The 24,321-nt window shown below is 38.8% G+C and overlaps 1 protein-coding gene across 2 annotated transcripts in view; it reads left to right on the forward strand.

Annotated features, from left to right (window-relative positions):
• ZNF385D (zinc finger protein 385D) overlaps positions 1-24,321 on the forward strand; it is a 936,273-nt gene that overhangs the window by 904,725 nt on the left and 7,227 nt on the right. For both annotated transcript variants that reach the window (XM_059162500.1, XM_059162501.1), the window contains one exon: positions 21,126-21,356. In XM_059162500.1, the coding sequence (XP_059018483.1) occupies positions 21,126-21,356 (231 nt within the window). The remainder of the gene's footprint in view (positions 1-21,125; positions 21,357-24,321) is intronic.

A 24,321-nucleotide genomic window follows, 5' to 3' on the forward strand; every position in this document is an offset into this window, starting at 1 on the left:
TATACTTAAATTATCTAGGTAAATTTATTTCATGCTTCAATTTTAGTCAGAAGCACTGTATTTTTACAAAGCTTGACCTAAGCTTCAATGTTCTCTAGATGAGCTGATGAGAGAAAAAAAAAAAAAAAGGATTTCACTGAACTAGGTCATACATCTCAACTCTCTTAACAAACCTGCCCAATTCTTGGTCACCTTTTTTTTTCCTTTTTCCCAGCCAACGTGGAAAGTTTTTAGCTTTCTTTCCCTAGCAATGTCCTCAATTCTAGAGGAGCAGCTCATGGGAGCAAGTAGAAATTTCAAAGGGAGAGATACAGACATACACGCATTATTTTGTTGTTGTTGTTGTTGTTAGTATTTTATTTTGAATGAGGTAGGAAATAGGTAAGTTGAGCAAAAGAGGAGTCAGGAGAGGAACCTGAGCCCCAGCCTGGGGCTTGCGGGCATGTTCATCCCAGGTTCCTGCTGTGGGAACCAGGGACATAAAGCCCGAAATCTCTAGACACACAACTGCCATATCTTCCTTTGCCTCTTGTCCCCGTTTTCTGGGAGGTGCAGATACCACTATCTGCATGAGTACTCTTTCCTCAATAAACCCTGACAGTGCTGTCCAAGAGGTAAAGCTCTATGCTAAAAGTAACCTAAGAAGGTCACCATCTTGTCTGCCTGCCGTGGTCCTAAGCCATGTCCTTAAATACCCAAGAGCTGTTTCTTCTCACCCAGCTTGCCTTCTGGCTCTGACTTCTCTTCCCAGCTTTGTGAAGTGGCTGTTGACCTGGCTGTGATCTTGACTGGTTGGCAACAGCCTTCCAAGTTCGAGGCTTGGATGAGGTCTCTGCCTTGCACACTACCCATCCACTCATGCTTCTAACTTCACACATTCAGCCCTGGACTGCTGGTTTTCTTGGACTGGCTTCCTCCCTGAGCAAGAAGAATTTGCCACTAAGGATGTGAACAAGCATAGTCACATGCCACAGTAAGGCTTCTAGAAAAACACCATTTCTAGAAAAACACCTTTAGAAGAACTTAACGTTGATTTAAAACAGGCTTACAGAAAACAGGATATATAGAAAAGACAATCTTCTGTCCCAAGAAAATTAATTTTCAAAAAGTGACCTATACAGCAAAGTTGTTTACTCTAAGTGCTGCCCTTAAATTTTAATTGTCACGGTTGGGTTTTGGTAAAAGTAATAGAAATAGTGCTTATTAACAGTAGCTATACAAATATGTATCCTAAATAAAATCATGAGTCTTTTCTAAGCCTTAATTAAAAATTATATTTTAAAATTATTTTATCTAGGGACACTTGGGTGGCTCAGTCACTTAAGCATCTGATTAATGCTCAGGTTATGATCTCAGGGTCGTGAGATAAAACTCAGCATTTGGGCTCTGAACTCAGTGTGGAGTCTTCTTGGGATTCTTTCTTTCCCTCTCCCTATTCTCTAAATAAATAAATAATCTAAAAATTATTTTATCTAAATTAATAATGAAATTTCAGAACTTTTATTCATATCAAATTGTCTCTAATATGGTATTCTGATTTGACTCATGAGATGAGAATCCCACAAAGTAAAATGAAATAGAAATGCCATCATCCTTTGAGAGGTCAGGTCCCATGGGATAGATTTCTACCCTTTTGTAGCTATAAAAATATTTAGCATTCTGCAGGATTAGAATGGCAGTACTGATTGTCACAGATAATATGAATTTACTTTGAAATTAATTCATAGGCAGGATATCCTTTATTAACACAGCTCTACTTTAAAAATATATTTATCTTAAAGTATTGAATGAAATCTTTGTTGATAGAGCTAACGAAAAAGTCTTTTTTCCCCTAAGTATATACTCAAAATAAATAAATGGATTTGAAGCTGTTTAAATAATGCCAGAATAACTGGTCTTTTAAGTAAGCCCTAAGGAAAATCAAAATGGTTACTCTCTATCATTGACACAAAAGAGAGACTGTTTTTTTTTTAATGTTTCAATCAGTGTTTTGGTGAAAGGGCAATGCAATTATAATGAAGGTATTTTCAAAAGCGGAAAGATTATATGATATGGTAAATTTTTGTGCAAGAAACAGTTTGCTGTAACTTGGGATTTCTGGAAATGTATGATAATATATGGGAATAATAGGATAGTTAATTTTATATCTGCAATTTCAGGGAAATCCAGTTTACTTGCTTCTGTAGGTAAAATGAGATTCTTACCATCTTAGAAAAAGGTCTGTTGGCTCTGCTGGGGAAAAGAGGTATTTGCTCCAGAATTTTATTATTTTTCCAAGCAGTTCTATTAATTTTTCAGCAGCCAACCTTTCAGTAATGAGTAGAATTCTCATTTCTTTTGTTCTATTTTGATGTGTACATGTCCCATAATTTTTATTGCCCCCCCAACTCTTAAAAATCTTCTTCACTGAAGTATATTAACATTACAAGGAAACAACAACTTTGAGGAGAGAAACTCTATCAAAAAGTGATTGTTTTATATGATGACCTCCCTCTTGTTCCATTTTCAGCAGAGGGGAAAATAATAACAGAGTGTCATCTTGGGAGAAATGAATGGAGTTTGAGTCTTGAGACAACATAGTCTCATAAGATACCTAGGAATAAACTTAACCAAAGAGGCTAAGAATCTATACTCAGAAAACTATAAAGTACTCATGAAAGAAATTGAGGAAGACACAAAGAAATGGAAAAATGTTCCATGCTCCTGGATTGGAAGAACAAATATTGTGAAAATGTCTGTGCTACCTAAAGCAATCAACACATGTGCAATCAAACTCATGAGTTTGTCTCAAGTTGTTGTTGTTGTTGTTGAAAAGTTGTTCTTAAAAAGATATATGTAGTATGTTTCCTTAATTTTTTTTTAAATTTTTATTTTTTATAAACATATATTTTTATCCCTAGGGGTACAGGTCTGTGAATTGCCAGGTTTACACACTTCACAGCATTCACCTTAGCACATACCCTCCCCAATGTCTGTAACCCCACCCCCCTCTCCCGACCCCCCTCCCCCCAGCAACCATCAGTTTGTTTTGTGAGATAACGAGTCACTTATGGTTTGTCTCCCTCCCAATTCCATCTTGTTTCATTGATTCTTCTCCTACCCCCTTAAGCCCCCCATGTTGCATCTCCACTTCCTCATATCAGAGAGATCATATGATAGTTGTCTTTCTCTGATTGACTTATTTCGCTAAGCATGATACCCTCTAGTTCCATCCATGTTGTCGCAAATGGCAAGATTTCATTTCTTTTAATGGCTGCGTAGTATTACATTGTGTATATATACCACATCTTATTTATCCGTTCATCTTTTGATGCACATCTAGGTTCTTTCCATAGATTGGCTATTATAGACATTGCTGCTATAAACATTCAGGTGCACGTGCCCCTTCAGATCACTATGCTTGTATCTTTAGGGTAAATACCTAGTAGTGCAATTGCTGAGTCATAGGGTATATTCAACATTTTGAGGAAACTCCGTGTTGTTTTCCAGAGTGGTTGCACCAGCTTGCATTCCCACCAACAGTGTAAAGAGGGTTCCCCTTTCTCCGCATCCTTGCCAACATCTGTCATTTCCTGTCTTGTTAATTTTAGCCATTCTGACTGGTGTAAGGTGATATCTCATTGTGGTTTTGATTTGTACTTCTCTGATGCCGAGTGATATGGAGCACTTTTTCATGTGTCTGTTGGCCATCTGGATGGCTTCTTTGCAGAAATGTCTGTTCATGTCTTCTGCCCATTTGTTGATTGGATTATTTGTTCTTTGGGTGTTGAATTTGCTAAGTTCTTTATAGATATTTTACACTAGCCCTTTATCTGATATGTCGTTTGCAAATATCTTCCCCCATTCTGTCAGTTGTCTTTTGGTTTTGTTAACTGTTTCCTTTGCTGTGCAAAAGCTTTTGATCTTGATGAAATCCCAATAGTTCATTTTTGCCCTTGCTTCCCTTGCCTTTGGCGATGTTCCTAGGAAGATGTTGCTGCGGCTGAGGTCGAAGAGGTTGCTGCCTGTGTTCTCCTCAAGGATTTTGATGGATTCCTTTCTCACATTGTGGTCCTTCATCCATTTTGAGTCTATTTTCATGTGTGGTGTAAGGAAATGGTACAATTTCATTTTTTTCTGCATGTGGCTGTCCAATTTTCCCAACACTATTTTTTGAAGAGATTGTCTTTTTTCCATTGGACATTCTTTCCTGCTTTGTCGAAGATTAGTTGAGGGTCTATTTCTGGGCTCTCTATTCTGTTCCATTGATCTATGTGTCTGTTTTTGTGCCAGTACCATGCTGTCTTGATGATGACAGCTTTGTAATAGAGCTTGAAGTCCGGAATTGTAATGCCACCAACTTTGGCTTTCTTTTTCAATATTCCTTTAGCTATTCGAGGTCTTTTCTGCTTCCATATAAATTTTAGAATTATTTGTTCCATTTCTTTGAAAAAAATGGATGGTATTTTGATAGGAATTGCATTAAATGTGTAGACTGCTTTAGGTAGCATAGACATTTTTACAATATTTGTTCTTTCTATCCAGGAGCATGGAACATTTTTCCATTTCTTTGTGTCTTCCTCAATTTCTTTCATGAGTACTTTATAGTTTTCTGAGTATAGATTCTTTGCCTCTTTGGTTAGGTTTATTCCTAGGTATCTTACAGTTTTGGGTGCAATTGTAAATGGGATTAACTCCTTAATTTCCTTTTCTTCTGTCTTGTTGTTGGTGTAGAGAAATGCAATTGATTTCTGTGCGTTGATTTTATATCCTGACACTTTACTGAATTCCTGTATAAGTTCTAGCAGTTTTGGAGTGGAGTCTTTTGGGTTTTCCACATCTAGTATCATATCATCTCTGAAGAGTAATAGTTTGACTTCTTCTTTGCCAATTTGGATGCCTTTGATTTCATTTTGTTGTCTGATTGCTGAGGCTAGGACTTCTAGTACTATTTTGAATAGCATGGTGATAATGGACATTCCTGCCGTGTTCCTGACCTTGGGGGAAAAGCTTTCAGTTTTTCTCCATTGAGAATGATATTTGCGGTGGGTTTTTCATAAATGGCTTTGATAATGTTGAGTTATGTGCCCTCTATCCCTACACTTTGAAGAGTTTTGATCAGGAAGGGATGCTGTACTTTGTCAAATGCTTTTTCAGCATCTATTGAGAGTATCATATGGTTCTTCTTCTTTCTTTTATTAATGTGTTGTATCACATTGATTCATTTGTGGATGTTGAACCAACCTTGCAGCCCTGGAATAAATCCCACTTGGTCATGATGAATAATCCTTTTAATGTATTGTTGAATCCTTTTGGCTAGTATTTTGGTGAGAATATTCGCATCTGTGTTCATCAAGGATATTGGTCTATAGCTCTCTTTTTTGATGGGATCCTTGTCTGGTTTTGGGATCAAGGTGATTCTGGCCTCATAAAATGAGTTTGGAAGTTTTCCTTCCATTTCTATTTTTTGGAACAGTTTCAGGAGAATAGGAATTAGTTCTTCTTTAAATGTTTGGTAGAATTCCCCTGGGAAGCCGTGTGGCCCTGGGCTTTTGTTTGTTTGGAGATTTTTAATGACTGTTTCAATCTCCTTACTGGTTATGGGTCTGTTCAGGCTTTCTATTTCTTCCTGGTTCAGTTGTAGTAGTTTATATGTCTCTAGGAATGCATCCGTTTCTTCCAGATTGTCAAATTTGTTGGAGTAGAGTTACTCATAGTATGTTCTTATAATTCTATTTCTTTGGTGTTAGTTGTGATCTCTCCTCTTTCATTCATGATTTTATTTATTTATCTTTCTCTTTTATTTTTGATAAGTCTAGCCAGGGGTATATCAATCTTAATAATTCTTTCAAAGAACCAGCTCCTATTTTCATTGATTTGTTCTATTGTTTTTTTGGTTTCTATTTCATTGTTTTCTGCTCTGATCTTTATTATTTCTCTTCTCCTTCTGGGTTTAGCGTTTCTTTCTTATTCTTTCCCTAGCTCCTTTAGGTGTAGGGTTAGGTTGTGTACTTGAGACCTTTCTTGTTTCTTGAGAAAGTCTTGTACTGCTATATATTTTCCTCTGAGGACTGCCCTTGCTGGGTCTCACAGATTTTGAACCGTTGTGTTTTCATCATAATTTGTTTCCATGAGTTTTTTTCAATTCTTCTTTAATTTCCTGGTTGACCCATTCATTCTTTAGAAGGACGCTGTGTAGTCTCCATGTATATGGGTTCTTTTCACATTTGAGTTCTTGATTGAGTTCTAGCTTCAGATCACTGTGGTCTGAATATATGCAGGCAATGATCCCAATCTTTTGATACTAGTTGAGACCTGATTTAAGACCGAGGATGTGATCTATTCAGGAGAATGTTCCATGTGCACTAGAGAAGAATGTGTATTCTGTTGCTTTGGGATGAAATGTTCTGAATATATCTGTGATGTCCATCTGGTCCAGTGTGTCATTTCAGGCTTTTATTTCCCTATTGATCTTTTGCTTGGATGATCTGTCCATTTCAGTGAGGGGAGTGTTAAAGTCCCCTACTATTATTGCATTATTGTTGATGTGTTTCTTTGATTTTGTTATTAATTGGTTTTTATAGTTGGCTGCTCCCACGTTGGGGGCATAGATATTTAAAATTGTTAGATCTTCTTGTTGACCAAATCCTTTGAGTATGATATAGTGTCCTTCCTCATCTCTTATTATAGTCTTTGGCTTAAAATCTATTTCATCTGATATAAGGATTGCCACCCCTGCTTTCTTCTGATGTTCACTAGCATGGTAAATTGTTTTCCACCCCCTCACTTTAAATCTGGAGATGTCTTCAAGTCTAAATTGAGTTTCCTGTAGGCAACATATAGAAGGATTTTGTTTTTTTTAATCCATTCTGATACCCTGTGTCTTTTGATTGGGGCATTTAGCCCATTAACATTCAGGGAAACTATTGAGAGATATGAATTTAGTGCCATTGTATTGCCTGTAAGGTGACTGTTACTGTATATTGTCTCTGTTCCTTTCTGATCCATCACTTTTAGGCTCTCTCTTTGCTTAGAGGACCCCTTTCAAGATTTCCTGTAGAGCTGGTTTGGTGTTTGCAAATTCTTTCAGGTTTTGTTTGTCCTGGAAGCTTTTTATCTCTCCTTCCATTTTCAATGATAGCCTAGTTGGATATAGTATTCTTGGCTGCATGTTTTTCTTGTTTAATGCTCTGAATATATCATGCCAGCTCTTTCTGGCCTGCCAGGTCTCTGTTTATAAGTCAGCTGCCAATCTAATATTTTTACCATTGTATGTTACAGACTTCTTTTCCCGGGCTGCTTTCAGGATTTTCTCTTTGTCACTGAGACTTGTAAATTTTACTATTAGGTGACGGGGTGTGGACCTATTCTTGTTGATTTTGAGGGGGTTTCTCTGCACCTCCTGGATTTTGATGCTTGTTCCCTTTGTCATATTAGGGAAATTTTCTCCAGTAATTCCCTCCAATATACCTTCTGCTCCCCTTTCTCTTTCTTCTTCTTATGGAATCCCAATTATTCTAATGTTGTTTCTTCTTATGGTGTCACTTATCTCTCGAATTCTCCCCTCGTGGTCCTGTAGCTCTTTGTCCCTCTTTTGCTCAGCTTCTTTATTCTCTGTCATTTGGTCTTCTATATCGCTAATTCTTTCTTCTGCCTCATTTATCCTAGCAGTGAGAGCCTCCATTTTTGATTGCACCTCATTAATAGCTTTTTTGATTTCAACTTGGTTAGATTTTAGTTCTTTTATTTCTCCAGAAAGGGCTTTTATCTCTCCAAAGAGGGTTTCTCTAATATCTTCCATGCCTTTTTCGAGCCCGGCTAGAACCTTGGGAATCGTCATTCTGAACTCAAGATCTGGCATATTACCAATGTCTGTATTGATTATGTCCCTAGCCTTCGGTTCTGCCTCTTGTTCTTTTTTTTTGTGGTGAATTTTCTGCCTTGTCATTATGTCCAGATAAGAGTATATGAAGGAGCAAGTAAAATACTAAAGGGGTGGCAAAGACCCGAGGAAAATACGCTTTAACCAAATAAGAAGAGATCCTAAATCGTAGGGTGGAGGGGTGGAGAAAGGGGATAGAAAGAGGTTAAAAAAAAAAAAAAAAAAAGAAAACGAATAAAGAAAAAATATATCTATATTAGATAAACTAGTTAAAACCGTTAAAAAAGAAAAAGGGTAAAAGTTAAAAAAAATTAACAGCAGAAGAAAAAAAATTGAAAAAGAAAAAAAATTAAATTAACTGCAAAACTGAAGAATTAGGTGAAGAAAGCCATGAGTTTCATGCTTTGCTTTCTCCTCCTCTGGAATTCTGCCACTCTCCTTGGTATTTAACCTGCAGTCCTTGGTAGGTGAACTTGATCTTGGCTGGATTTCTTGTTGATCTTCTGGGGGAGGGGCCTGGTGTAGTGATTCTCAAGTGTCTTTGCCCCAGGCGGAATTGCACGGTCCTTACCAGGGGCCGGGCTGAGTAACCAGCTCGGGTTCGCTTTCAGGAGCTTTTGTTCCCTGAAAGCTTTCCGTAGAGTTTGCGAGGACGGGAATGGAAATGGCGGCCTCCCAGTCTCCTTCCCAGAGGAGCCAAACTCGGGGCCCCACTCCTCAGTGCGCCCTTAGAGAATAGCACCCAATTACTCCCTTCTCCCTGGCCTCTGGCTGCACTCCAAGCTCACCCAGCCTGCGATCAGTTCAAGGTAACCCCAAGCTGAGAGCTCACTCCTCTGCTCTGTCCCTGTAAGCTCTGTGACACTCAGACACCCCCAATCCTTCTGTGACCATGCGAGACTTGAGGCCACTCTGACCCCGCTTGGGTTTCACCCCGGTTTAGCCTCTGGAGCAATGTCCCTCAGCTGAACAGACTTTTAAAAGTCCTGATTTTGTGTTCCATTGCTCCGCCGCTTGCCAGGAGCCAGCCCCTCCCCCCCGGGGTCTCTCTTCCAGTGGCTTTGGATTCACTTCTCCACCAGTCCTGCCTTTCAGAAAGTGGTTGATTTTGTTTCTAGAATTGCTGTTCTTCTTCTCTTTGATCTCCCATTGGATTTGTGGGTGTTTGCAATCTTTAGATAAGTTATCTAGCTGATCTCCTGCTACCTGAAGTAGTCTCAGCCTGCTACTTCTCGGCCACCTTGACTCCTCTCTGTTTCCTTGATATTTTTAAAGGTCTTCTCTTTTTCTTTGTCTCTCCTCTTTGCCAGCCATTTTCCATAATTTATCTAGTAGAACTTACTTCCTAAAAACACCTTTCCTGATCTCTTGAAATTTGAAGGAAAAAAAATCCTTTAATGCAGATGTTTGAGTGCGGCACGTTACATCATGTTATCTTTGGTGATTACAACATGGTCTGCCTAGTTAGTCCATGAAGCACTAACACTGTAACGAAAACTGGTAAGCAGTTCTCACACATATGATAAACCGCCCAAGCCCAGATGGGATAAGGTCTAAATTAGATCCACACTAAATATTTTATCAGTATGCCAGCCATTATGAGAGCTTGTTTTCTTATCTTCAGGACAGATCTATGGTAGCAAAAAAACAAACAAACCCAAAAAACAGAAAAAACCCAACAACCTCAAAACTGAAGAGCTGACAATTATTACTTCCTTCTTAGTCTATGGACTACCTAACAGCATTCTACAGCAAGGATTTGTATAGAAAGCGGCTTGGCAAAACTATCTCCATGTCCTCAGTTCTTCACACATTCTAAATCCACTAGTCGGAAGGCATGCTCTCTCTCACTTTGTGTTAACTTTCAATTAGTAAAAGCTTTCAGGATTCATGATTTATTGTGTTGTAATTTTTAATTGATAGCTATTATGGAAGGACACAAGGCAGATCCTTTCTTTTTACCTAAAGCATACGGCCAGAAAGAAGACTATTACTATATATATTAAACAGACAAACTATCAAAGGCAGCTGCTAAAAAATCATTCCTTGGCTTTTTGCCAGATTTCAAATCGAGTTTTTGAGGACCCAGACCTTCTCATTGATGAAATGGGAACAGCTACCGTGACATTCAGCACTTTTCCCTCTGCACGTCTTGGAACAGGGGGTTGCCATTCGTAGATTTGGAAAGATTTTCTTTTCTTATTCCTTTAGAAGCCTAAAAAGGCAGCTTCCTAATCTAGTGGCATCCAAAACACTTAAAATAGCTCTGAAATAAACTGATTTTCTTTTTGACGTCTACTTTTTTTCCCTTCTGTAAAATTTACCAGAAAGTTCACAAATTCTGACAAAATTCACCTCTTCTTCTTGGTGCCTACAATTGTATGTACAGTGGCCAGAGCCACTCGATGGATTCTACCAAGTCCTAGCAGTCCTATCTTATGATTAACGTAGTTTTGAATGAATTGACTTTAGATTAATCTGTGTTTGGAAGGGATGAAGCTGATGTCTTATGAGCAATATAGGAAATGGATTCCCTTGGAAACGCACAGACTGTTTATTAAGGAGAGAAGACTATATTCTCACAAGAGAGACTGGTTTAACTGCTAAATGGAAGATTAACTAAGCCCCATAGTTAGGTTTCTCTGTTTAAGCGATCTGAATGTGTCTCCATCCTCCCTCATTTATTGTCACATCTCTCTCTCTCTCCATATATATATATATATATATATATATATATATATATATTTTAGTAGAAGTGTTCATTGCTTGCTTTAAGTAGTATCAAAAATATATTTTTAGAAGTCATTTCCTAATTTATCCTGAATTCCCTTCTAGGGTCATCGGCTTGTTGCCAGGCCTTCCCCTGTTCTAGCACTGGAAGTCCTGTCTCAGGAACACCCTTTGTCACAGGCAAAACAGGACAGTGCTCACTTGATCCCTCATTTCCCCTTTTTACATCGGTGACTTTCTATTTAAGTGATATTATAGCTCTAAAGTTGAGTTACCCTAATTGACAGATCTGTCAGTTGCGGTTCTTGACTTGCTGGCGGCAAACCAACAGGAGCAGCCGCCACACTTGGGTACTTGTTAGAAAAGCAGATATTCAGGTCCCAACCCAGACCTGGAAATCATAAGCTCTGAAGGCTGGAATCAACAATCTATTTTTGTTGTTATTGTTGTTTTATAATTTTTTAAAAAAAATTTTTAATAAACATATAATGTATTATTAGTCCGAGGGGTACAGGTCTGTGAATCGCCAGGTTTACATACTTCACAGCACTCACCATAGCACATACCCTCCCCAATGTCCATAACCCCACCACCCTCTCCATACCCCCCTCCCTCTGGCCACCCTCAGTTTGTTTTGTGAGATTAAGAGTCTCTTATGGTTTGTCTCCCTCCCAATCCCATCTTGTTTCATTGATTCTTTTCCTACCCCCCAACCCCCCATGTTGCATATCCACTTCCTCATATCAGGGAGATCATATGATAGTTGTCTTTCCCTGATTGACTTAGTTCGCTAAGCATAATACCCTGTAGTTCCATCCACGTCGTCGCAAATGGCAAGATTTCATTTCTTTTGATGACTGCATAGTAGTCCATCAACAATCTGTTTTATCAAAACTTCCAGGTGAGGGTGAACCTGGGTTAAGCTCAGCTGGTTAAGCAACTGCCTTCAGCTCAGATCCTGATCCCTGAGTCTCAGGATCAAGTCCCACATTGGGCTCCCAACTCCATGAGGAGTCTGCTTTTCCCTCTGACCTTCTTCCCTCATGCTCCCTCTCATTGTGTCTATTTCAAATAAATAAATAAAATCTTAAAAAAAAAAAAAAAAACTTCCAGGTGATTCTGAAATACAATACATTTTTTGCAACCACCAGGTTTCCAGGAAGAGGATTATTTTTGATTCAAATAAGTTTCTAACATCTTAGCTTCATCATTGTTGGATGTTGTGAGAACCAAAGGAGCATAGAGAAAATAGAGTGAAAAAAGCAGTGTGTGAAGAATTATAAGACAAAAATGAGGAGGCCTCGGCAGTTGGTTAAGCATCTGTCTTTGGATCAGGTCACAATCCCAGGGTCCTGGGATTGAGTCCCACATAGGGCTTCCTGTTCAGCAGGAAGTATGCTTCTCTTTCTCTGTGTTTTCTCTCTCTCTCTCTCTCAAAGAAATAAAATATTTTTAAAAAAAAAAAAAAGGAAATTGATTAAGGATGAAAACTTAGGTTAGCAGGTCAGAGATTTTCTGTTGCTATGCTAATTTTATGTCTGGTGCCTTACAGGGATATGACCTCAACTTTTGAAAGAAAGGCAAATGCCTAACAACAAATTTATTGACAGAAGCCTCTATATGTATCAATTATAAAATATCTACCAAGCTCTTTCTAGTTGTATTGTGGGGTATGTATATATATACTAAGGGAGTATAATATATCCCCCTGGCTTTTAGAAACTAAGACTCCAACATGAAGACATTGATAGAGATTGTTGAGGTTACTTTTATCAACCAAGAACATCCCTGAGATATAAAGTTATGAACCCGATACATAGTCGATAAGACACTCCAGGGTTTCCAGGGTTTCTGTGCTATAACAAGCCCCTTCTTGTGGACTGAAAGAAAAGAATGAAGGCAAATTGTCTGATAAAGAAAAAAAAAAAAGACCAACTCTAATCCTTTCCTTCAAGTAGAGAGAGACCTTGTCTTCTGAGGGAGAATCTCAGTCAAGCTATAAGACCAGAGTCTCTGAACAGTTATAGAAATGAGTGTGTCTGGAAGCACCACTGTGTCCCTAGAGAACCTTGCAAAACTGGCAGCCCACAGCTTAGATCGAACACAGAGAAGATTTGGGCCTACACAGGATTTTATACATGCACGCACACACGCAATTGCTAATGCTTAAAATTTGGAGATTTTAAATAAAACTTTTTGGCTTTTATCAAAATAAGAATGAAAGCTCTGGTAAAACTGTACAACTCTTTCTAAATATTTTTATTTTATTTATTTATTTATTTGTTTGACAGAGAGAGAGAAATTATAAGTAGGCAGAGAGGCAGACAGAGAGGGGTGAAGCAGGCTCCCTGCTGAGCAGAGAACCCGATGTGGGGCTCGATCTCAGGACGCTGAGACCATGACCTGAGCTGAAGGCAGGGGCTTAATCCACTGAGCCATCCAGATGCCCCATGGACAACTGTTTCTAAAACAACAGTAACTGACTAAAGTGGTATAATGAACTAGCCCTTTCCTACGGAGCGTGCTCTCCAGTTTACCACAGTGGCTCACACCGTCTTTGTCAACTGCCCTGCTTCACTCGTTTACACCTTCTGCCTTCCCTGGTGTGTGGGGGGGGCGGGGTGTGAGTGGGTGTGTGTGTGGGCACACTATTGCCTAGCTTTATGTCTGTTTCTACTCGGTGAGATCCCATTTCAAACCAGAGAGGTCCATTTTGAGGTCAAGGACATTTTGGAGACATAAGATTCGGAAGTATAAGTAGATCTCCACTTTGGTTGGCCAACTCTCCCAACCTACCTACCTCGTCAGGGGTCTGGACAGTTTCTGCTCCTGAGAGCAGTTCCTGCTCCTAGCTTCCTGAGCTTCAGGGGTCTCTGGTGTCCCTCCTGCTTGGCCTCTTCCTCCACCCCTCCTCCCCCTAGCTAGCTGAACTTAGAGCTGCCTAACCCAAGTCACTCCTTCTTCGCTCTGGTCCTAATCATCACTTCCTTTTAAGGGCTTCTGCAACTATGCACTTACCTGGCAACTTCCTTCCTTAGCTTTTTACTCCAAAACTCTAATCAGTGATAGAAATAACCTAAATTGCTGATAAATTATCCTCTGAAAGTTAATCTAACGTTACCCTCTCAAATCTTAGATGCTCCTAAAAAATGGCCATTCCCAATGAAACTAATTGGTCCTAATTTCAAGAGGCAAATCCAAATAGGGTCTGTCTCAAATACATTTCTTTGAAATAATTTATGTTTTAATCTGCATGTGATATACATGGCACAAAGTGAGTCCAAGTGAGTTCAACAGATAATCATTATCAGTGTCTCAATCTACCCCTGATGTAATTGCCTCAAAGAGATCATCTTTGGGTAGCTTTGAGAAGCCTTTCAAAAGTTGCTGTTTGGTATTTTGTTTTGTGAGTTTTTGAAATCTCTTGCCTTTCTATAATTTCTAATATGTTCAAGGCATGGAAAATCTAGTTCAAATACTGTAAAGGGAGAAGAATTAAGAGTTTCATTGGATTTAAGAGTTTCACTGAGGTTACTCTAGTACAAAATATGCCATGTTTTTTAAAAAGTACAGGGAATCACTTTTTGCATGGTACTTGCACTTTTGGAAGCATGATAAAATCAAAGTTTGCATTACAACTCCTTGTGCTCATCCTCCTCAAAAAGAAAATCCATTGCCTCCTCTCCCCATCGTATTAGTGCCCAATCCCTCTTGAGTATACAAATTTTACCATATTTATTTCTTCACCTCCAGTGAGTAGCCCAGGGTCTAATGTATGAGGGCTCTTTCAGGCCCAGACCAAAAGTTTCAGGGCTAAGACCAGAGTGCAGATGAAAACCTTATGTCATCCAGATGAATATTGACGTGTTCTACCTCAGCCTTCACCTAGCAACCCCACAGCCTGCACCCCAGGGATTGCCCCTGTGACCTGAAGGGTAAGGGATCTACTCACCTGTGTCAGACCTGAGTCCTGCCAAGGGGTAAGACAGATCCTGGAGGGCAGGGCAGAAGCTGCTCCCCAAGCTAGGATTTTTTGGGTGGTGATTGGACCCACCCAAATCAGGTAACCTGTGGGGGAGGTATCCCTTCTCCCCACCCTCATTTTGTAAGCTCCAGATTTTCGGCAGTTTAAAGCCCTGCCTGTGCCATCCCAGCAGAGGGGAGGGGGGGAATTTGTTGGGGGAAGGATTTTGTCTGCTAAGGTGATTTGATGAAGCCCAGGTATGAACAAACTAACCTCTTCCTCTGGTTTCCAGATATAGGCTGTGATCTTCTTCTACCTCTCCTCCCCCTTCCTTCCTTCCTCTCTCTTTCTTTCTTTCTTTCTTTCTTTCTCTCTCTCTCTCTCTCTCTCTCTCTCTCTCTCTTTCTTTCTTTCTTTCTTTCTTTCTGGAGAGAGAAAAAGAGCAGGAGCAGGGGCAGGGGAAGGGAGAGAAGAGAGGGAGAGAGAATCTTAAGCTGGCTCCACACCCAGCACAAATCCCAAGAAGAGGCTTGATCTTAGGACCCTGAGATCAGGACCTGAGATGAAATCTAGAGTCGGATGTTTAGCTGACTGAGCCACCCACCTGGCAACACACACAGACACATGCACACACACAGATACAGACACATACATAAACACACAAACTTGTAAGCTCTGACTCTGTATGCAGGCCTCCGAGGTACCCATTCCAGCTCTCACTTCCCTTTCCTCTTTCTCACTTGCTCATTTGGTTATCAAACTCTCTAAAAACTTTTTTTTACAAGGGATGCCTGGGTGGCTTAGTCAGTTAAGCATCTGCCTTCAGCTCAGTCCCACATCCCAGATTGGGCTCCCTGCTGGGCAGGAAGCCTGCTTCTTTTTCTGCCTGCCATGCCCCCTGCTTATGTTCTCTCTATCTCTCTCTGGCAAATAAATAAAAATATTTTTTGAAAAACACCTTTTTTTAAACAAGATCAACAAATTCAAAAAATAGACTTTTGTGTTGATGCCTTGTGAAATGTGAAGACCTCAAAAATACAATATCCAATGTAGAGGTCATTCTTGCCTGGGTCTAATGGTGTGGTCCTGTACTCAATAAATATTAGTTAAATTAATTTACATCCACCGGAAAGAAACCACCAGAAATAATTTATTAAAAAAAAAAAAAACTTGTGGATTTTTTTTATTTTTATTTTTTGGTCACGAGGCACCTTTTTATACTTCAGAATGTCAGCATATTTAAGAGGAAGCAGCTGTTCTGCTCACTTGCTAACAAGCCTGGGTGAGACTTAAATTCACACATAGAGGAAGGACGTAAATTGTATATAATTCTGAGTCTCTAATTTACAGGAAAACATGATGAGTATCTTTGGGTCATAATATTAATTCCTGTCACCTGAGAGGAAACTTAAATAACTCAGCTTTAGTTGTCCTATTGGGTAATGAGGTTTGTGTCTAGGAGAATAAATTTCTTACCTAGACCATGTAACTTAGCTGCTCTGTTTTGCTCTCTGGAATTCAAGTCGTTGATATTTTCTGGAATCTTTTCTTATGCTATACGGAATTTAAAAAGTATTTGCAGTGTTTTTGCACAAGGATGAGGACCACAAATGGGTCACTCTGAATACTGACAGCTTTTCTCTTGTTCCCAACTAAAACCCCATCCCACAAAGTATTAGCAATCTGTTTTGATGCCAAAGCCAAATACTGACAGTTGCAATGATGAATACTTGCTACAGGATACTAGCAGAAAAACTGCCCAGAAATACAGACCCAACCCATCTCAAACCTTTTTCTTCCCACTGAATAGCACCCATTAGTTTTGACTTGTGACATATATAGTTCTTAGAAGGTCACTGGTTATAGAATGCCAAGAAATCTGAGTCAACCTTTGGGGAAAAAGTAAATCATTATTCCAATTTCCCATCTTTGGGTAAGGAAGGAAGGAAATAGGAAAGGGAAGGGAAGGAAAGGAGAAAGAAAAGGAAAGAGAAAAGGGATGAGAGGAGAAGGAAGGAGGGAAGGGAGAAAGAAAGAGAGAAAGGGAAGACAAGACAAGACCTGTAGTTTACTTTTACCATTTTGCACAAGAGGTTATTTGATCGCTGTTGATTTTTCTTTTCTCTCCTCCTCCCAAAATAATTCCAATAACATAATACTCAGCATAAATGGATGGTTGGACATACATGATTGACTCTAGCTCAGGCTATGTTTAGTTTCTTTTAAAGGCAAATTTTTAAGATGCTATCTTCAAACATGCATAATAAATCATGACCAATTTGAATTAGCTGAAGAGGCAAAAAATACATTAGATGAAGAGAATGTATACAGTTCTTTTATTTAAAAAATCAAATTTTTAACAATAAAAAATAAATGAAGAGCATATGCTTCTGAGCCAAGAGCATATGCTTCTGAGCCAGACTGTCTAAGTTCAAACCCTTGTGCTCCACCTGGCGGCTCTGGCTTTGGGCAAGTTCCGAAATCTCTCCATCCCTCAATTTCTTCTCAAGATGGGGATAAAAATGGTGTTCCCCTCTTAGGTTTATATGAGAACTGAATGAATTCATACCTGTAAATGTTTTAAAAGTGATTCAATAATCATTAGCTGTAATTGTTATCCATTCATTCATTGTTTTCTTTTAATAAATATTTGAGTGTTTTTCTCATGCCAAGTGTAAGTGCAAGAATTTAGCAATGGACAAACCTGATTAAAGATTTAACTTTACTATCATCAAGTCATCATGAGATGTCTCATGAACCGTGATGGGTATTTATCAGCCTTCTCATCCTCAGTGGTTTAGTATATATAGAACCTAGCACAAAACAGCTGCTTAATAGATGTTGGTGGAATCAAGTATGAATCCGTGACTCATTGCAGCACAGGATAATAAGCACTTAATTTAGGATTGGGAGTTGCAATGTCAAGTCCCAGTTTCTATCCTAGAGCACTATGTGACTGAAAAATTGTAATCTGAAACCTAAGAAAGCTATACCAAGAAACCACTAAGATTTCTTTTGATCATGATTCTACCAGGTAACTGACATGATGTACTATTTGTTGACTGGTTATAGTTCTATTTTTCTTAAATGTAATGAACTTTTCATTTTAGAATAGTTTTAGATTTACAGAAAAGGTGCAAAAATATTACAGAGGGTACCTACACCCCCTGCATCCAGTTTTCCCTTACTGTTAACATCGCACAATGTCATAGTGCATTTATCAGAACTAATGAACCAATAGTGATACATTATTATTAACTGAAGTCCATGTTTCATTCACATCTCCTAAGTTTTTACCTAATGCCCCCCCCCCTTTTCTTTGCTCCAGAATCCTAACCTGGCTACCACATTATATAAAGTCATCACATCATGTCTCCTTAGACTCCTCTAGATTTGACAGTTTCTCAGATGCTCCTTGTTTGGATGACCTTAACAGTTTTGGGGACTATCGGTCAGGAATTTCATAAAATGTCTTTAAATTTGGGTTTGTTGAATGTTTTCCCCATGGTTGGACAGGGGTTGTGAGTTTGGGGGAGGAAGTATAGAAGTAATTCATCTCCCATTTTATCAAAGGTATATGTTGTTAACATAAACACCCACTGAAGATTCTGTTTTTCTGGTTGCATAAAGAATTATGTATAATTGGTAATTTAATGTACCATATTAAGAAAAATTTCTTGACTAGATGTAATTTTCTAGGCAATGTCTAACATAGTTGATTCTCTTTAAATACAGTATAATCTTAAAATACACTTACCTTACTTTTTCCATGAAAAATTTCTCTCACCACTGATAAATGAAAAGGAACTGAAAAAATCCATGTCCTGTTATAAATTAATAGTAATCCTACCTATGGATACAAGATTTATATATTAAATTTAAAGTGAAAAATATAACTGTTTGTATTTCTTTCAAATTAAAGGCAAAATTGAGAAAATAACAGATTTGTGCTCAGCTATGAAGTCAAAAAGCAGAAAGAACAGAAGTTAGGCTTTTTGATACTAATTCCTCTAAAACTGTCTCATGCAGAGGACTTGCCTTGAGAAATGTTAATACTTAACTAAGCCCTAGGCATAGAGAATCTGGCATTTCTAATCTTGTGGCATCCTTGGTCTAAACGTACATTATCCTCAGAGGTTAGAAAAAAATACTGATGTAGCTGTTACAGGGATTAGAAGATCTATGGTTTTGTTTATCATATATTTTTCTTATGAATATCACTATAAATAGGGAAGTTGCTTTAGGATTACTATGATCTATGCTACACACAGTTTTCAGATCAAGACATAAAATAAATATAGTCTATCCAGAGGAGAAGTTGTTAGAAGTTGGGTATTACTAGGGATATCCTTCCCTGGGTTTAAATGAAATATATACCTAGAGTATCACACGGCTCCAGCATGTAGCCACACTAAGTTAAAATATATATCTGTATTTACGGTTGTCACTCCCCATGGAGCTGATCGTAAGACCAGTTTAGTAGTTTTAGCCTACTTCTGTTTGTCACCTTACTTTGTAACCTTATCATGTGTCACAGTCATGGCCAAGAGTATCATCCACAATATTTTTTTAACCCCTGATGTTTTCAAGCTATAAAACACTTTGCCCTAAATCACCATATTCTATATCTATGACCTTGGAAATGTCCTTAATTTCTGGAATTTCCTCAGTTGTACAGTTTGTGTGAAGGTTAAATGAAATTTTACATATAAAACACTTAGCAAATTAATTGGACACTTGTTATTTACTCATAGACATATAGGCCTATGCTTTCAATTATTTCTGGTTTGTTGGGAGCAATGAATAGGTACTAGACTATCATAGTCATTGCATTTGATGCCATATATAGGTTCTCAGAAATATTTTCTAGCTATTACCTGGTAATTTTACATAGGCACCTCAAGAGACAAGTAAAAATTAATCGGGAAATGGACCTGTCAATGTTGAGAGAATAAATATATTCTGGTGCAAAACTTGGGATTAGAGTAATTTTATTTATTTTTCTCTAGCCATGAAAAGCTGATGAGCAGACTCTTTTTACATGGTTGGAGGATATTCTCCAAAACACTAAAGGAGGCTTACTTGATGATCTTAGTAGTTAAGTGATTAAACATGTATGAAATGTCAGGCAAAGGAAATAAGATCCAGATGAACTGTTTTATACAACAGTCCTCAACAAGAGCCCATTTTTCTTCTGACTGACTAGTGTTTCTGATGCCATATTCGGGAAAGAAGCTATAACCAATCTCACCTAAACTCCCACCTTTATATCTGGATCAAAGGAGATATCCAAGTTAAAGGGGATCCTATAACTGCAATCAACTCTTGATAATGTGATCTAATAAGAAGTAAGCATTTATGAGGACAACATTTCATTGCAGGCAGACCACTGTCCCTTATAACCACTGCCTAATTCACTTATTATGAACTTTTCACTGTGGCATTAATGACCATGGCAGCATCTGGAATGAAAAACAGTTCCAAGAGCAGGTGTAGCTAGAGAGAGCCTGGGAATATTTTGAATAGGAGGTTAAGAACCAGCCAGCTGGGAGACAAAAAATAAATAGTAGAAAGGTAGGAAGGTTAGGAGCATTAGAGATCCTTTGCAATTTGTTATTGGATATGGCAAACATTGCTGATGGTAATTGGTAATTGTCATCTTCAGAATGGGAGCTGTGTATGCCCAAGTGAAGTCAGGATAAAGGACTTTTGCTTTGTAGCTTGACCTCTCCAGATTTAGAATCAGACTTTGGAGCCAGAAGGATTGTAGCATTCCAGTACATCAACACTTCCGTGGTCATCAGACTCCTAGAACGATGATGTGACATTAACATGGGGCGACCAGTCAGTGAATTTCTTGTAGAGTGGCCATTGATGTTTGAAAACTACATAACAAACTCTCTGAATGCAGCCCGGTACAAAGCATGCATTTAATAAATATGCCAGACCAGAGTTTTTGTACCCAGCATTGAATATATAACTCTTTGTAAATAGGACAATGATTTTCTAAATCGTTGATCTGAACAAACCCTTATGTTATCAGGTTCCATTTTTTTTTCTTTCTTTGCACAAGCCTATAGAAAATGATCAGTACTTATATTTTAATTAAAGAAATAAATGTAGAAGGAAAATAGAAATACGAGTAATAAAGAAAAATAAAAATATCTTTAAAGTGTTTATCCTCTATTTTTTAAAAAGCCATCTGTGTAGAAATAGAGGCATACAAAGCACAGGGCATTGTAAATACTATTTTACTAAGGCCATATGTTAACAAGAGAAATCTGTGAGTATGTTGATTTGTCCCACAGGAAAAAAAAATTGAAAGTGTATTTGGGTGTATTTTTCAGAATCATCTGCGTGTTGTTGTTTTTTTTTTTTTTAATCAATATAGGCAACTACACGTGCCCATCTATGCAAATTTCTTCATGAGATGATTGACTCATAGTAGAGAGGCAGCAATTGCTGGCTGCTCTCATCATTATTAGCAGAATGTAATATTAGTGATACATTTCCAAATAGGGAAAGATAATACCGCTGTTTTCGCCTTCTTTCCTGTTATTTTGAATGCAGACAGTACCGCAGGGACACCAGCAGTATCAACGACAACTGTGGAAATTCGCAAAAGCAGTGTTATGACAACTGAGATCACCTCCAAAGTGGAAAAAAGCCCCACGACAGCCAGTGGCAATAGCTCATGTCCTTCCACGGAGACTGAGGAAGAAAAGGCAAAACGGCTTCTTTACTGCTCGCTCTGCAAGGTTGCCGTCAACTCTGCCTCGCAGCTGGAGGCGCACAACAGTGGTGAGTTGCAGTGATTTCTCTTCTGTCTCAACAGCTCTGCAATTATCCTCCTCTGAATGGATTAGATCGTTTGCAGCAGGGGACAAAGGGGTGGTAGAAAACTGGCAATTATTACATGGAAGTCATTAACCATTAAAAATTAAAAATGACACGCAAAGTGTCATTTGCATGGGCACAAGAGAGGACTGTGGGGCTCCTTAATGTGCTTGTGTTTACAGATGTGTGTGTGTGTGTGTGTGTGCATGTGCACGTGTGTTATTAAATACTAGGAGATAAAATACAATGTAATTCTAGAGTATAAGCTTTGCATTTATTTGATTTCAAAACTGCTATGTACTCCCACGCATTGGCTTCTAAATGACATTTTCTAAAGTTTTGTCAATAATATAGCTACAAAATTTGGTTCCAAAACTCAATGTGCTTTTGCCTAAAACCTCTCCATAATGGTTTTTACTGCAAATGACGCTGTTTGGCGTAAATCTATATCACCCGGACAATTAAAGGTAAAGTGCTTATTATGGGCAACCATTGAGGTGTGTTCTCTACATGTAATATTTTATTTACTCTTTGTGACAGCCTAAAGATATTATTCTTGCTATTTGATTGAGGCTCAGGCCAGGCACATGACCAACTAAGTGGCTGAGCCATGATTTCAACTTAGGTTATTCTAACTTAAACACTAAACTCGAATATATCATAATAGAACATACTAATAAGCCAGGATGAAATGCTTCCCAATATACTTCAATTCTATCCATCTATTGTATATCTACATCTATAGAAAGGTATTATATAGGTATTATATATCTATACCTAGAACCTATCTATCTGGATAAGTCGATGCAAAAAGAGAGCCCAGATCTCTATATTTATATCTATATATCTAGATTATATATTTATATCTATAATTAAATTATGTGTAGATATATAGATAGAGATAACTGATATATATTCTGCCCAAGATTTTAGACAGCCCTTTGGCCCTAGATTAGATTTCCTCTAAAAGGCTGGGTTCATTGCCAGGACCATGTCAGCAATCACAATAGGAACAGAATCATTTGTAAGTCATACCCTGGGTTAATATTGCAGCTTTATGTTGTCTGTCACTGGCCAATCACTGTGCTGCACGGTAATGCTCAAGTATTGACTTCAGTATTCTACGGGAGTAATTGCAGATGGAGAGCAATGCCTTCCACACATCTCTTCCCCCCTGCATGCAACATGAGCTGTCGTCCGGGAGTTCATGAGTTCAGAGGCTGAGAAACACAGAAAAAGATGTGGCCCCAAGTCAGAATCTATACCGTGCAGACGTGCCTCATGTTTTACTCATGCAATTACATTATTCAGGGATGCCAGATAATTGGAGAGCAAAAACATCATTGAAAGTCCATTTATTTCTCAAGAATTCTTGATCATTCTGCATAGTGACAGAGAAACACATTCATTTGTGGGGCGGGGAGGGGGCGCTCTGCTTTGACAGATAAACAAACCATACCTTTGAGGCTGGAGTTAATTTATCAAGAATTTGGATGTCCTTCCTGAATTCTTATCAGAAATCTTTGATTAAGAAGCAAAGTATTCTTCGTTATTTCATTATGTCATATCAGGTCAACATTTTTCATACTCCAATTCTATAATCCTTATCTCTGCTTTGTGTGTGGGAAATACCCATAAAGCTTTAAAAACACATTCACCCATATCACTTTCAGATATATATGATTCCCTATATCCGGGGGTTCTGATTTATTATATATCCAGGCCTGGAAGCCACTATTTGGGAAAAGAAACAAAGCAAAAACAAAAAACCTCAAAAGTGTTGCGCAGGCAGAGCTGAAAACTACTGGAACCATCTTATTTGAGAGTTTAAGGTGGTAAATGCGTGTAACCTTATAGGAAACCCTTTATAGGGTTGTCCCCTCCAAACCTTCAGTACGGTCAGTGAACTATAACCTCCCCCCTTCTGCCTAAGCTTGGTTCTTTATCCCTGCATTTCCCTTCCTACATCAGAGATTTTTTTCCAGGGTCCAGACCCAGTGCTTCTTTTCAGCCTCCCACGAGACTTGCACTAGCCAGTTGGGCCAGAACTGGAGGTGGCCCAGGAAGAAGAGAAGATAAACGAGTAGATTCTCTTTAATCCCCTCTGTGCACCATTTTTGATCTGCAAATCAGCTCTCTTTTGTAACTGAAGCAGCGGAAGGCAGCTCATTGTGTCCCGGACGTCCTCTACCTGTGGATGGTGAATGCAGTCATTTCCACAGTCAGACAACTGCCCCTCGTGCCCTGGTTCCTGCATCTTTGCCTTCAGACCCCATGTGGGGAAACCCAAGGGAGGGGGATGTAAAGGAGAGGGAATCTCTGTAGGCTCACTTGCCTGCCACAAAAAGAGTAGCTGTTGTAGGAGTCATCCTAAGATTAGTGTGGTGTGTTTTAGTTTGGGTTCCATTAGAAGCAGACTCTGAGACCAGGATTTGAGAGCAAATGGCTTTTAGGCGAGGCCAAGGGCATGGGTCAGGAAATGGGAAGGAGGAACAGGGAAGGGAAGCGGCCAGCGACCGATGCATCACTAGGCAGTTACCAACGTGGGCTACTGGACTTGCCAAACAAAGCCGTGACACCACGGGGCTCCCACTGTGTTTCACTGTTTTAAACATAAAAATGTCCAGTGGTCACACAGAATAACTGAATGGAGTTAGCTCAAATTCTGTCACTTCATCTTTACAATCCAGGTGTTATCATCTCATTGTTCACTTATGATGTATTGTTTACATTAAAAATACAGAGTACCACTGGGGCCAAAGGCATGAACTGCAGCCTTTGTGAGCTTGAATGATTTCAAACAGGTAGGGAATTGCTAATGAAACAGGAGACTGTAGCCAAATTCCTGTGTGTCTGTGGCCCACGGTGTAATAGAGAGGTCTACCCATTTATTTCCATGTAGCATATGATGTTTAGTATAGGGTAAGTT

This window comes from Mustela lutreola, chromosome 2 (genome assembly GCF_030435805.1).
Source record: "Mustela lutreola isolate mMusLut2 chromosome 2, mMusLut2.pri, whole genome shotgun sequence".
In the NCBI taxonomy this organism is placed as follows: domain Eukaryota; kingdom Metazoa; phylum Chordata; class Mammalia; order Carnivora; family Mustelidae; genus Mustela; species Mustela lutreola.